Source organism: Mobula hypostoma, chromosome 1, assembly GCF_963921235.1.
Source record: "Mobula hypostoma chromosome 1, sMobHyp1.1, whole genome shotgun sequence".
Lineage (NCBI taxonomy): Eukaryota > Metazoa > Chordata > Chondrichthyes > Myliobatiformes > Myliobatidae > Mobula > Mobula hypostoma.
In genome coordinates, this window is record NC_086097.1 from 25,630,732 (window position 1) to 25,642,891 (window position 12,160).

The 12,160-nt window shown below is 42.3% G+C and overlaps 1 protein-coding gene across 6 annotated transcripts in view; it reads right to left on the minus strand.

The window, feature by feature from the left end:
* Positions 1 to 12,160, minus strand: part of LOC134344680 (centrosomal protein of 128 kDa) — a 664,526-nt gene that overhangs the window by 537,648 nt on the left and 114,718 nt on the right. For all 6 annotated transcript variants that reach the window (XM_063044801.1, XM_063044787.1, XM_063044794.1 and 3 more), the window contains one exon: positions 2,707 to 2,787. In XM_063044801.1, the coding sequence (XP_062900871.1) occupies positions 2,707 to 2,787 (81 nt within the window). The remainder of the gene's footprint in view (positions 1 to 2,706; positions 2,788 to 12,160) is intronic.

Sequence of the window (12,160 nt, forward strand, 5' to 3'; positions counted from 1 at the left end):
AGCTGTGGGAGGAAAGGAATTGTCAGTGAATTTAAGAGGAACTATCTATGTTTCGGGTACTGATGCAGGGTTTCAATGTGAAACTTCAACTGTTCCTTTTCCTCCAGAGATGCCACTCATCCCACTGAATTCCTCTACGGAGGGAGGAGAAGATGGCGGCGCAATGCAGCGGACATGGCCATTCCGAATGAATATCGATATGTGTAACTAGGGGGCCGTGCATCAGTCCGGATTTGATGGAGATAGCCGTGAAAGTGCAGAGGAACATCTGGAGTAACTTCTGAAATGCCTGCTTCGCTGCCGCTGCTACTGTGCTTATTGCTAAAGTTTGGATCAGGCTGCATTTGCTGTATGGTGTGCAGTTCTGGTTGCCCCGTTGTGGGAAGTATGCATGTGGAGGCTTTGCCTGTCTAAATGACTCTTAAACTTTGCTATTGTATCAGTTTCAATCACCTCCCCGAGCAACAGGTTCCAGGCACACACCACTCTCTGTGAAAGCAAACTTGCCAACTATGGTTGTTCTCCTTAGAACAAAAAAGGTTGAGAGGTAACTTGATACAGGTCCTGCAGTACTATGATGGATTAGACAAAGAAAAACTGTTCCCATCAGTTTATAATACAAGGTCAAAGTAATACAGATTTAAGGCGTTGGGCAGGAGATACAGCAGAATGAGCAAAAGAATTTCTTTTAACCATAGTGAGTGGAATTCACTGCTTACAGGAAGCCACAGGGAAAGAGCACCAGCATGATCTCAAAGGGCCAAATGGACACCTTCTGTGCTACAATGACTCTGGGATGCTGTGAAGCAGACATAATTAAGTTTGCACATTAATCACAGACATGTAAAGTAGTGCAGAAAACACCCCAGGCTATTCACACCTAGACAAAATGAAAATACATATACTATTAAACAACCCCCTAACCAAGTCACTTTCAGGAACAGTAACAGCAACAGAAAAAAAATCACTGCAACTTTTTCAGAAGAATATCACAATTTGTTACGGCACATCAAGCAACATTATTGGAGGCGATGCATTGTATCAGCTGATATCAATTTATCCTCTATAACTCAAACAGATCTTCGTTTCAGGAAGCAGGTAATGTTCTTTCAAAGGACTCCACACTAATCTATTTCTACATCAAACTAAACTAGTTTTGGCATTTGTTTCCTTATGCCCCCAAACACAGCGGTCAATTTGTACATCACTAGGTCCAAAAAACAACAAAGATGAATGACCAATCAATTGGTTCTGTTTCCTGCTGTTGGTGGCAAGAGTAATGACAGAGAACAGTCATATCCTTCCAATAGGAGCCTCAGTTCAATATCTCATCTGAAAGACTGTACTACCTTTAGTGCAATGCTCCCAAGCATACATGCCTACTGAAGGGACACATGAAGTTTCATGTAGTGTTAGTCAAATGGTCTGCTACTGTAAAGTTATTTAATAACATACAACCTTATTGTCTGAAAAGGTAATATGTCATTCAAAGGTTGAGCGAGATCAGGCTTTTTCTTTGGAATGGACGAGGATGAGCAGTGATCTGATAGAGGTGTACAAGATGATAAGAGGCACAGACTGAGTGGATAGCCAAAGAGTTTTTCCCAGGGCGGAAATGGCTAATACAAGTCAGAATAAGAGGGGAGGGGAATGTCAGAGGTAACTTCTTTACACTAGTGGTGAGTGTGGGGAACACCCTGCCAGGGGTGGCGGTAAACACAGATGTATTAAAAGCATTTAAGAAGCTCTTAGAAAGGAACACGGATGAAAAAAATTGTAGGGCTATGGCGGAGGGAAGTGTTCGATTCATCTTAGAGTACATTAAAGTTAAAAATTCAAATTAAAACTTATTACCAGAGTACATACATGTAACCACATACAACCCTGAGATTCTTCTTCTGCAGTCATACTTAGCAAATCTATAGAATAACTGTAAACTGTAAATATCAGGAACTATAAACTGTAAACAAACTGTGTGTGACGCGTTGTAAGGTTTCACTGCTAATGTAATGGCCTCTCTGTAATGTTTCACTGCTAATGTAATGGTTTCTCTGTAGCAGCAATGTCTGAGTTATGACTAGAGATAACAGGGGTTTTGGAATGTGGGCTATCCAATGAGAGGCGTGTTGTTCTTTCTTGTGGGTCTGAGAGAAGGAATATCGTGGTCATTTGCCGGTGAGAGATAAAGAGAGAAGACGCAAGTAGAGAGAGTTGGTCGACCGCAGGACGGAGTGGACTTGGAGCGAGGGTCCAAAGGTCAGCAACACTCAGAGGAGGTCAATGAGGAACGGATGGACGGAACCGTGAGCTCCGACGTGCACATTAAACTGTTTCATTAGAAAGGGCCCTTCTTTTTATTTTCTTTATAACCCTATATTCAGATTAAGATTTATAAAGTTCAATCATTTACTTGCATATGGTGTACTGTTTGATATTTTGAGGTACGGATTTGTAACCGGACAACACATCACACAGCATCCACACAAATGAGATTTTTCAGTTTGGCTGGGCCAGAAGTTGTCTTCCCCTAGACACATGCATGCTGGCCGAACCTGAGGGTTAAATGTGCAAATGCAGATATAAATATAAGGTCAGCACAACATTGGAGGGTTGAAGGGCCTGTACTGTACTGTTCTATGTTGAAATACTTCCAAAAGCAAAAGACTCAACACCAGAGAGATGCGATCAGTCAAAATATTAACTTACCAGGAACTTCTCCTCTTGAGATTTTGAAAGTTTACTCTTCATCCCCTCCACTTCGTCAATCTTATCACGTTTCTTTAACTCCTTTTAAAAATAAATAGCAAAACTTAGACTTCAAATACCACAAGCACCAATTTTCAAACAGAACAATTCTTAAAAGAGATGCAGATTTGGAGAGTGAATAGAGATGTTTTCTGTTCCAACTATTTTAGATGAGTGTGTGTGTGAACAAAGATTACTAGGGTGTCAACAGGTTTGCATAAAGCAAAATCAAATACACCTGCACCAGTTGGGACAACACAACTCTACAGAGGCTAAAAAGAATCAGATTCTATTATTTCACAAACACGAGGAAATCTGCAGATGCAGGAAATTTAAGCAACACACACAAAAAATGCTGGTGAACGCAGCAGGCCAGGCAGCATCTATAGGAAGAAGTACAGTCGACGTTTTCGGGCCAAGACCCTTCGTCAGGACTAACTGAAAGAAGAGATAGTAAGAGATTTGAAAGTGGGAGGGGGGGGGAGGGGGAGGGGGAGATCGGAAATGACAGGAGAAGACAGGAGGGGGAGGGATGAAGCTAAGTGCTGGAAAGTAGATTGGCAAAAGGGGTACAGAGCTGGAGAAGGGGGAGGATCATGGGATGGGAGGCCTAAGGAGAAAGAAAGGGGGAGGGAAGCCCAGAGGAAGATGGAGAGCAGGCAAGGAGTAATGTGAGAGAGAAAAAAGAGAAAACAAAAGGGGAGGGAAATAATAGATAAATAAGGGATGGGGTAAGAAGGGGAGGAGGGGCATTAATGGAAGTTAGAGAAATCAATGTTCATGCCATCAGTTTGGAGGCTATTCAGATGGAATACAAGGTGTTATTCCTCCAACCTGAGTGTGGCTTCATCTTGACAGTAGAGGAACCCATGGATTGACATATCAGAATGGGAATGGGACATGGAATTAAAATGTGTGGCTACTGGGAGATCCTGCTTTCTCTGGCAGACAGAGCGTAAGTGTTCAGCGAAACAACACCTTATATCCTGTCTGGTAGCCTCCAACCTGATGGCATGAACATTGATTTCTCTAACTTCCATTAATGCCCCTCCTCCCCTTCTGACCCCATCCCTTATTTATTATTCCCCTTTTTTTTCTTCTTTTTTCTCTCTCTGTCCCTCTCACAATCACTCCTTGCCTGTTCTCCATCTTCCTCTGGGCTCCCCTCCCCCTTTCTTTCTCCCTAGGCCTCCCATCCCATGATCCTCTCCCTTCTCCAGCTCTGTATCCCTTTTGCCACTCAACTGTCCAGCTCTTAGCTCTATCCCTCCCCCTCCTGTCTTCTCCTATCATTTCGGGTCTCCCCCTCCCCCTCCCACTTTCAAATCTCTTACTAGCTCTTCTTTCAGTTAGTCCTGACGAAGGTTCTCGGCCTGAAACGTCGACTGTACCTCTTCCTATAGATGCTGCCTGGCCTGCTGTGTTCCACCAGCATTTTGTGTGTGTTGCTTGAGATTCTATTATTTTATTATCTTCATGTATTTATGTTTGAATTTTGTAATATCCTGAAATCTGTAAATAGGTGTACAATGTGTCATACTAATTTGCCTGTATATAAGATTTTGGCTCTCAAAACCTTTAAAACTGAGAAGGGTTGCCAAATGTACAGATTTATGTACAAATAATTTAGCAGCAGCAGATAGGGACACAAAAAACTGCAACACGACGAAGGAGGAGAGAGGATGGATCTCTGCTTTGAAACAATGAAACTTGGCATGAACATGATCAGTAATAGGAAGCATGCGGTGTGCTCTGAACAACTGTGGTAGAGGCCCACAAAAATATGCTCCAATCTCCTGCAGGAGTGGTCACATGGATAAACTTTACACCATTATTAATCACACATTGAGATTCATTACCGGTCCCACAGTTTTAAATCACAAAGTGTGCAGTTTGTGACCTCCTGAGTGATCTAGGGCTATCCTCTTTGGAGTAAAAGAGGATGAGAGGTGACTCGATAGAAGTGTACAAGATGATAAGAGGCATAGATGCAGTGAATGGCCAGAGACTTTTTCCCAGGGCAGAAACAGCTAATACGAGTCATAAACTTAAGGCATTACAAAAGTTCAAAGTTCAAAGCAAATTTATTATGTAAGTATGTACCCCTTGCCCATCCTCTGGGTTTTCCCCCCTCCCCCCTTTCCTTCTCCCTGGGCCTCCTGTCCCATGATCCTCTCATATCCCTTTTGCCAATCACCTGTCCAGCTCTTGGCTCCATCCCTCCCCCTCCTGTCTTCTCCTATCACTTCTGATCTCCCCCTCCCCCTCCCACTTTCAAATCTCTTACTAACTTTTCCTTCAGTTAGTCCTGACGAAGGGTCTCGGCCCGAAACGTCGACCGTACCTCTTCCTAGAGATGCTGCCTGGCCTGCTGCGTTCACCAGCAACTTTGATGTGTGTTGCTTTATTATCTAAGTACATGTGTGCTACCTTGAGATCATTCAGAGGAATGTATGGGAGGATGACAAGTAATTTTTTTTTGACACAGAGGGTGGCAGTGTGTTCCATGCACCCTCCACTCTCCATGCAAATAAATCTACTTCTGATACCCCCCCCCCGTATTTTCCTCCAATGACCTTAAAATTATGCCCTGTTGTATTAGCCATTTCCACCTTGGGAAAAGTCTCGGATCTCCCCTCTATTTATCACTCTTATGACCTTATACCATGTACTACCTTGAGATTCATTTGGGGGAATGCATAGGGGAATATTAGAGGCAGTTTCTTATTTTACACAGAGAATGGCAAGTGTGTAGAATGCACTGCCAAGGGTGGTAGTAAAGGCAGATGTATTGTGGACATTTAAGGCATATGGATGGAAGAAAATTGGAAGGCTATGTGGAAGGGAAAGATTCGACTGATCTTAAGAGTAGGTTATAGAACCAGCACAACATTGTAGGCTGAAGGGCCTATATGTGTTTATGTTCAAACAGAGACACTATCAATGAAGGCAGATGAAGATGGGCACAAATTGATGACTGCAGATTTGAGCAGGGAAATGCCCGAGATATTTAAAGTCACAAAGAGTTGGTACACAAGGTACATAAACTCTGGGAACAGAGGGGAGAATAAATCAGACTCATGTGCCAAAAGGAAAGTGTTGAATGATGGAAAAGTTTATGCTGAAGAGTTTCACTACAATACAAAGTAACATTCCCCTCCACCTCCCATCCTTTGGCACAGCCCCAGATCCCCACTTGCCCATCTTTTGATGTTTCCTCGATGAGAAAAGTGAATTAAAAGCTGAAACACACTGATTGAAACAGTCCCTCACTTAATGTCTCCTGGCATAAAGGCTGCAGGAGTGACTTTGGTATATACTACCTGGCATAATGCCCCAAATAATGGAAGAAGCTGGTGACAAAGACTGGCATACACAATCGGATGACATCATTCAGCGCATCTCTCACTCAATGACAATGTGTTTTTCTCTGCTGTACTAAATGACCAAAATGAGTCAGAGCCACCCTCCGGCCAAAAGAATAAAAAAGCTCCTAAATGCAGCTGGCAAGAAAATACCCTCAGCGACAAGTCAGCATCTGGTTTCATTTACAAATGGTGCAGATGGAGCAACCAGAGCAAATTGTGAGTGAAACAAGCAAAGGCAATTTTCTCATGAAATCACAGGCCATCAAATATTCAGCTGTCTACATCAAAAGAAGCAAACTGGAGCCATAGAGTTATACAGCACAGAAACAGGTCATTGAAACTTGCCAAGATGGCGTCAAGCTGCTATCTCCATCAAGGTCGCACCTCAGTTGTTTTTTCAGGTTTTGTTTGAGGTTTGTAGAGATGGCTTAGGGATAGAGAGGGCAGTTATGGGTCGGGTTACAGTTTATGGATGGGGATGTGAGGAAATTAGAGGACAGGTAGGAGTCTAAGCCTCTGCTCCACATTCAAAGGTGAGCATCGTGGACGTGGTTGAATGTTGGGCTGGTAGACCAGCAATGACATTCGGGGTCCCACCATTGGCAAGTTCAAAGTTAGGGGCCTAGAGTTAAGGTCTGCATCCAGCAAATGTCATTCATTGTCATCGGCAAGTCCTGGGACAGTACCAAAAATGTAAGGGTTGATCAGAAGTCCAGATCGAAGTCCAAAGGTTGATCGGCTGTCCAGAAGTCAAGACACGATGGCCAGAGCCTTGGATCTGCAAACTTCTGCAGGTCCACTGGAGAAGTCGAAGGCCTAATGTCTGCGAATCCATGAGTCCTGGAGTTAGAACACTGAGTATGTGTGTGGGTAGAGTGGTGGGAAGGAGGGAAGTACAGGTCTTGTTTTGCTGGTGTTCCTTTGTAATTTGGTACATTGTTTTGTTATGTGCTGTGTTGTTCTGCCAAACGTGGTTAGCATGCTATGTTGCTGCTGGAATGTACGGCGACATTTGTGGGCTGCCCTCAGCACAATCTTGGGTCTGTTGGTTGTTAACACAAATGGCGCATTTCAGTGTATGTTTTGATGTACATGTGATAAATAAAAATGAGTCTCAATCTGATCCAAGCATCTACCTGAGCTATAACATTTGCCCCTTTTTTCTCTGAGCCTTTATTATCCATGTACCTCTCCACTTTCTTCACAATATTACAACACCCCAATAAATTGCTCATTTGAACACGGAGAAAAAGCTTTAAAATGACCTGCAACACCACTCCAAGGTGAGGATGGCATGGTAGGACAGCAGTCAGCATAACACTTTACAATGCCAGCGAACTAGTTTCAATCCCCACAACTGTCTATAAAATTGTACATTTTCCCCATGACTGTGTGGGTTTCCTCCGGATGCTCTGGTTTTCTCCCACACACCAAAGATGCATGTATTAGTAAATCGTGGGCATGTTGGTGCTGGAAGCATGGCAACATTTGCAAGCTGACCCCAGCACTTTCTCGGGCTGTGTTGGTCATTGACACACACAATGCAGTTAGCTGTATGCTTCAGTATACATGTGACAACTAAGGCTAGTCTTTTCTCTCAGAGTTGTACAGCATAGAAACAGAGCCTTCAGCTCAACTCGTCCATGCTGTCTGGGCTAGTCCATTGGCCTACGTCATGTCGCAACTCCAAAACCAGGGGCTTTGGCCTGTGCAGAACACTAGCAGAAAACCACAAAGGATGGCTAGACTGGAGATAAAGAATATTACAGCACAGTATGGGCCCTTTAGCCCACAATGTTGTGCCGACCTCTTAACGACCTTCTAACCCTTTCCTGTTGCAAGAAGTATGAAATGTTGAGAACGGAGTATGAAGAAGCAAAGTAGTATGGATTCATTGGCTTCCCAGGACCCAAAATGCATCAGTGTGTGATTATAAACACAATAGATTATGCAGAAGCTGGAAAGTTTAAGCAACACACACAAAATGCTGAAGGTACTCAGCAAGTCGAGCAGCATCCATGCAGGGCATAAGCAGTTTAGATTTCGGGCCAATGAAGGCCACTCCTTAGATGCTGCCTGACTTGCTGAGTTCCTCCAGTATTTTGTGAGTGTTACTCAGTGGGTGATTGTATGTGCCCAGCACACAGTGATTAAATAGTAAAAGTGAAGGACAACTCAAGACACCATTCACACACAAGCATGTTCGTTTTGAGATGCTGCGCATATCTGATGCCAGCACATACTTCCCTGTCCACCTCACTCTTCACAGCACTAAATCCATTCACTGCAAAATGTGATTTAACAATAAAAGACAGTTCCTATGTTTAAGGTATAATGGGTTTCAACTGCAGCTAACACACTTTCTGTCCAATGATCAATACTTAACTGCTAGGACCAGTAGTGTTACTGTTACTCTCCTGTCAGGTCAGAGGAGCTTAATATATAACACTGCAAAAAGATTTATTGACTCAAAGGTTGGCTTTATTACAATTTGACATTGCTTTAGTAACAAAGCTTGATATTTATAAAATTTAAACCGCAGCCTCAGCTCAAAGTTGAAAAGCTAGAAAGAAATTGTCAGATGTTTAGCTCAGGAACATTGGGTTTGATTGTGAGTGCCTTCACAATGTCACAACACTTATTAGTTCTCCATCTGAACACAAGGCAAAGACATAAAGTGACTGAAGGTGCCAAGCCCGGACAGTACAAGGACGGTGCGGGGATGGATAGCCTTGGAACTTCAATGATATGCTTCATGTCAGCCATCCTGTGCATACCATCCAAAGAAAGGTGAATCAGTAAAACATCACCCTGCTGTTTGAAGCATTGTGTGATCACTGTACGGATGGCATCTAAATTAAATGTTAGAAATTCACTGTATAAAATGCTGAAAGTAGATTTCACAGTACAATGTGTATTATAAATAAGATTTTTCTTTCCTACCCCAAGAAAGTAACGCATTTTAATAGTGTCTGTTCTTTTGTGCAGCACCCAGCTGAAGGTGAGCAACAGACAGAAAATGAGAAACAAACATCCTCAATCCATATTTGGTCATTATAAAGTGAGAAGGAACCCCCACTGACACTAGCTGCAAAGCAGCAAAGGTCTCTTATGAAGGCAAGGTGTGGAAAAAACAAGAGGAATTGGATTAAAGTTCCCTGAATACAGTGTAGTCAGGAAAGGAGAGTCATGTCAGCACTGAATAGGGGAATGTTCCAGTGCCAAAGAGAGGATATGCTGGAGCAATCAAAGGAAAGATATGCTTAAAGGGAAAAAAAAATCAGGGATGCAGTGATACCACTCCAAGTATTCAACAGGTACCAACTAGTGGAATGATGCTGAAGAACAAATTTACAGGGAATTACCAGTTGTGAAAATAATAGTGGATTTGAACTATCCAAACATTAGGTTGGGTTAGACCAATCAGCAAGGAAGTGGGTGGGATTGAGGGTCAGAAAGAGGAAGAGAGAGACATACAGAGAGAGGGAGAGAGATTCAAGATTGTTTAATGTCAGTTCCTGGACACAAGTGTAAAAACAACAAAATAATTGTTACCCTGGATCCAATGCAGCACAAAAAAAGAACACAATAATGATACTAAAAATAGAGGGCTATGCACTAGGGAAATTCTAGGCAGTTTCTAGAGTAGGTTACATGGTTAGCGCAACATTGTGGGTCAAAGGGCCTGTATGTAATGTGCTGTAAATTTCTATGTTCTATGTTTAAAAAAATACACACAATATGAAGAATTAAAAAAGCTTACAATACCATCCAAAAGCTGTATGTATATATGTGCCTAAGACTTTGGCACTGTACTGTATATACATATATTGATCAGATTGACAACTGCAAATGCACAATGGGAAGTCTTTAAAATGGAAACAACAGGAATACTGCAGATGCTGGAAATTCAAGCAACACACATCAAAGTTGCTGGTGAACGCAGCAGGCCAGGCAGCATCTGTAGGAAGAGGTGCAGTCGACATTTCAGGCCGAGACCCTTCGTCAGGTCTCGGCCTGAAACGTCGACTGCACCTCTTCTTTAAAATGGGATGTTTTAGCTAGTCTGGATGAGAGAGAAAGGTTAGGAAATTTAAACCAGGACTTCTTGGATCATCAAGAGAAAATTTAACCATGAAAAACTATCCATGCAACAAATGCCAGGTAAATAATTGGGAACAAGACTGATTACAGTAAGTTCAGAGAGAAACCGATATAAGTGAGGCAAGGAGAGCATGCGAAAGACAGGCAACAAAAGCAAAGGCCAAAAATGTGCCACAATACTTTAACACATAAAGGTCTGCATGAATAGAGGCAGAGCACTGAGCGTCATAGGAAGTTATTCTTGCCTATGGCCATCAAACTTTACAACTCCTCCCTTGGAGGGTCAGACATCCTAAGCCAATAGGCTGGTCCTGGACTTATTTCATAATTTACTGGCATAATTTACGTATTACTATTTAACTATTTATGGTTCTATTACTAGTTATTATTTATGGAGCAACTGTAACGAAAACCAATTTCCCCCGGGATTAATAAAGTATGACTATGACTACTCAGAGACCAAATAAGAAATTTTGTTATGAGGGCAGAGTGCTTATGGAGATATTAAATGTACATCTTGATATTGATATTGGTTTATTATTGTCACATGTACCAAAACACGGTTTTACATTACCATCCATACTGCTAATTTCAGAAAGCAAGTACATCAAAGGTGGTGCAAAGAGAACAGCAATTTCAAAGCCTCTACTATTTCAAAAGTCCGCACAGGTTTAGCATGTCATCTAAAACTTTGACAAACTTCTATAGATGCAGGATAGAGTATATCCTAACTGGTTGCATCACGACTGGGTATGGAAACACCAATGCCCAAGAACGGAAAGTGGTGGATACCGCCCAGTCCATCACAGGAAAAGCCTACCCCACCACTGGGCATATCTACAAAGAACACTGCCACAAGAAAGCAGGATCCATCATCAAAGACCTCTACCATCCAGGCTCTCTTCTCGCTGCTGCCATCAGGAAAAAGGTACAAGAGCCTCAGGTCCACCACCACCAGGTTCAGGAACAGTTCAACCATTAGGTTCCTGAACCAGCATGGATAATTTTATTCACCTCAACTCTGAACAGATTCCACAACCTATGGACTCAATGTCAAGGACTCCACAACTCCTGTTCTCATTACTATTTACACAGTTTGCCCTCCTTTGCACATTGGTTGTTCGTCAATCTTTTAAACTGGTTAAAGTGTGCAGTTTTTAAATTGATTTTATTGCATTTCTTTGCCTCACAGAAAATAAATCCCAAGGTAGTATATAGTGACATACAGCATATGTACTTTGATAATAAATTTACTTTGAAAAAGCAGAATTTGTTACATTTACAGAGTAAGTTCAGTGTGCAGATGGACAATAAGGTGTAAGGGCCATGAGCGGGTAAATTGAGTTCAAGGGTTAACATACAACATATGTTTATGGTACAAGATATCTGTTCAAGATCTTTTAACAATGAGATACACTCAGTGGTCACTTTATAAGGTACAGGAAGTACCTAATAAAGTGGCCACTGAGTGTATGTTCAAGGTCTTCTGCTGCTGTAGCCCATCCACTTCAAGCTTCAACGTGTTGTACACCCAGAGGTATTCTTCCGCACATCGCTGTTGAGGCACATGATAATTTGAGTTACGGTTGGCATCAGTCTGAACCAGTCTGGCCATTCTCCTCCGACCTCTCTTATTAACAAAGCATTTTCATTCATAGAAATGCTGCTCACTGAATGTTACTTTGTTATTCACACCATTCTCCGTACATCCTGGAGACAGCTGTGCATGAAAATCCCAGGAGATAGCAGATATTTGCATTAACAAGCAGGTGCAGATGTGTACCTAATAAAGTGGCCACTGAGTGTAGAAGCTAACACGGAAACATAGAAAACCTACAGCACAATACAGGCCCTTCAACCCACAATGCTGTGCCAAACATGTACTTTAGAAATTACCTAGGGTTACTCATAGCCCTCTACTTTTCTAGTCTCCATGTACCTAT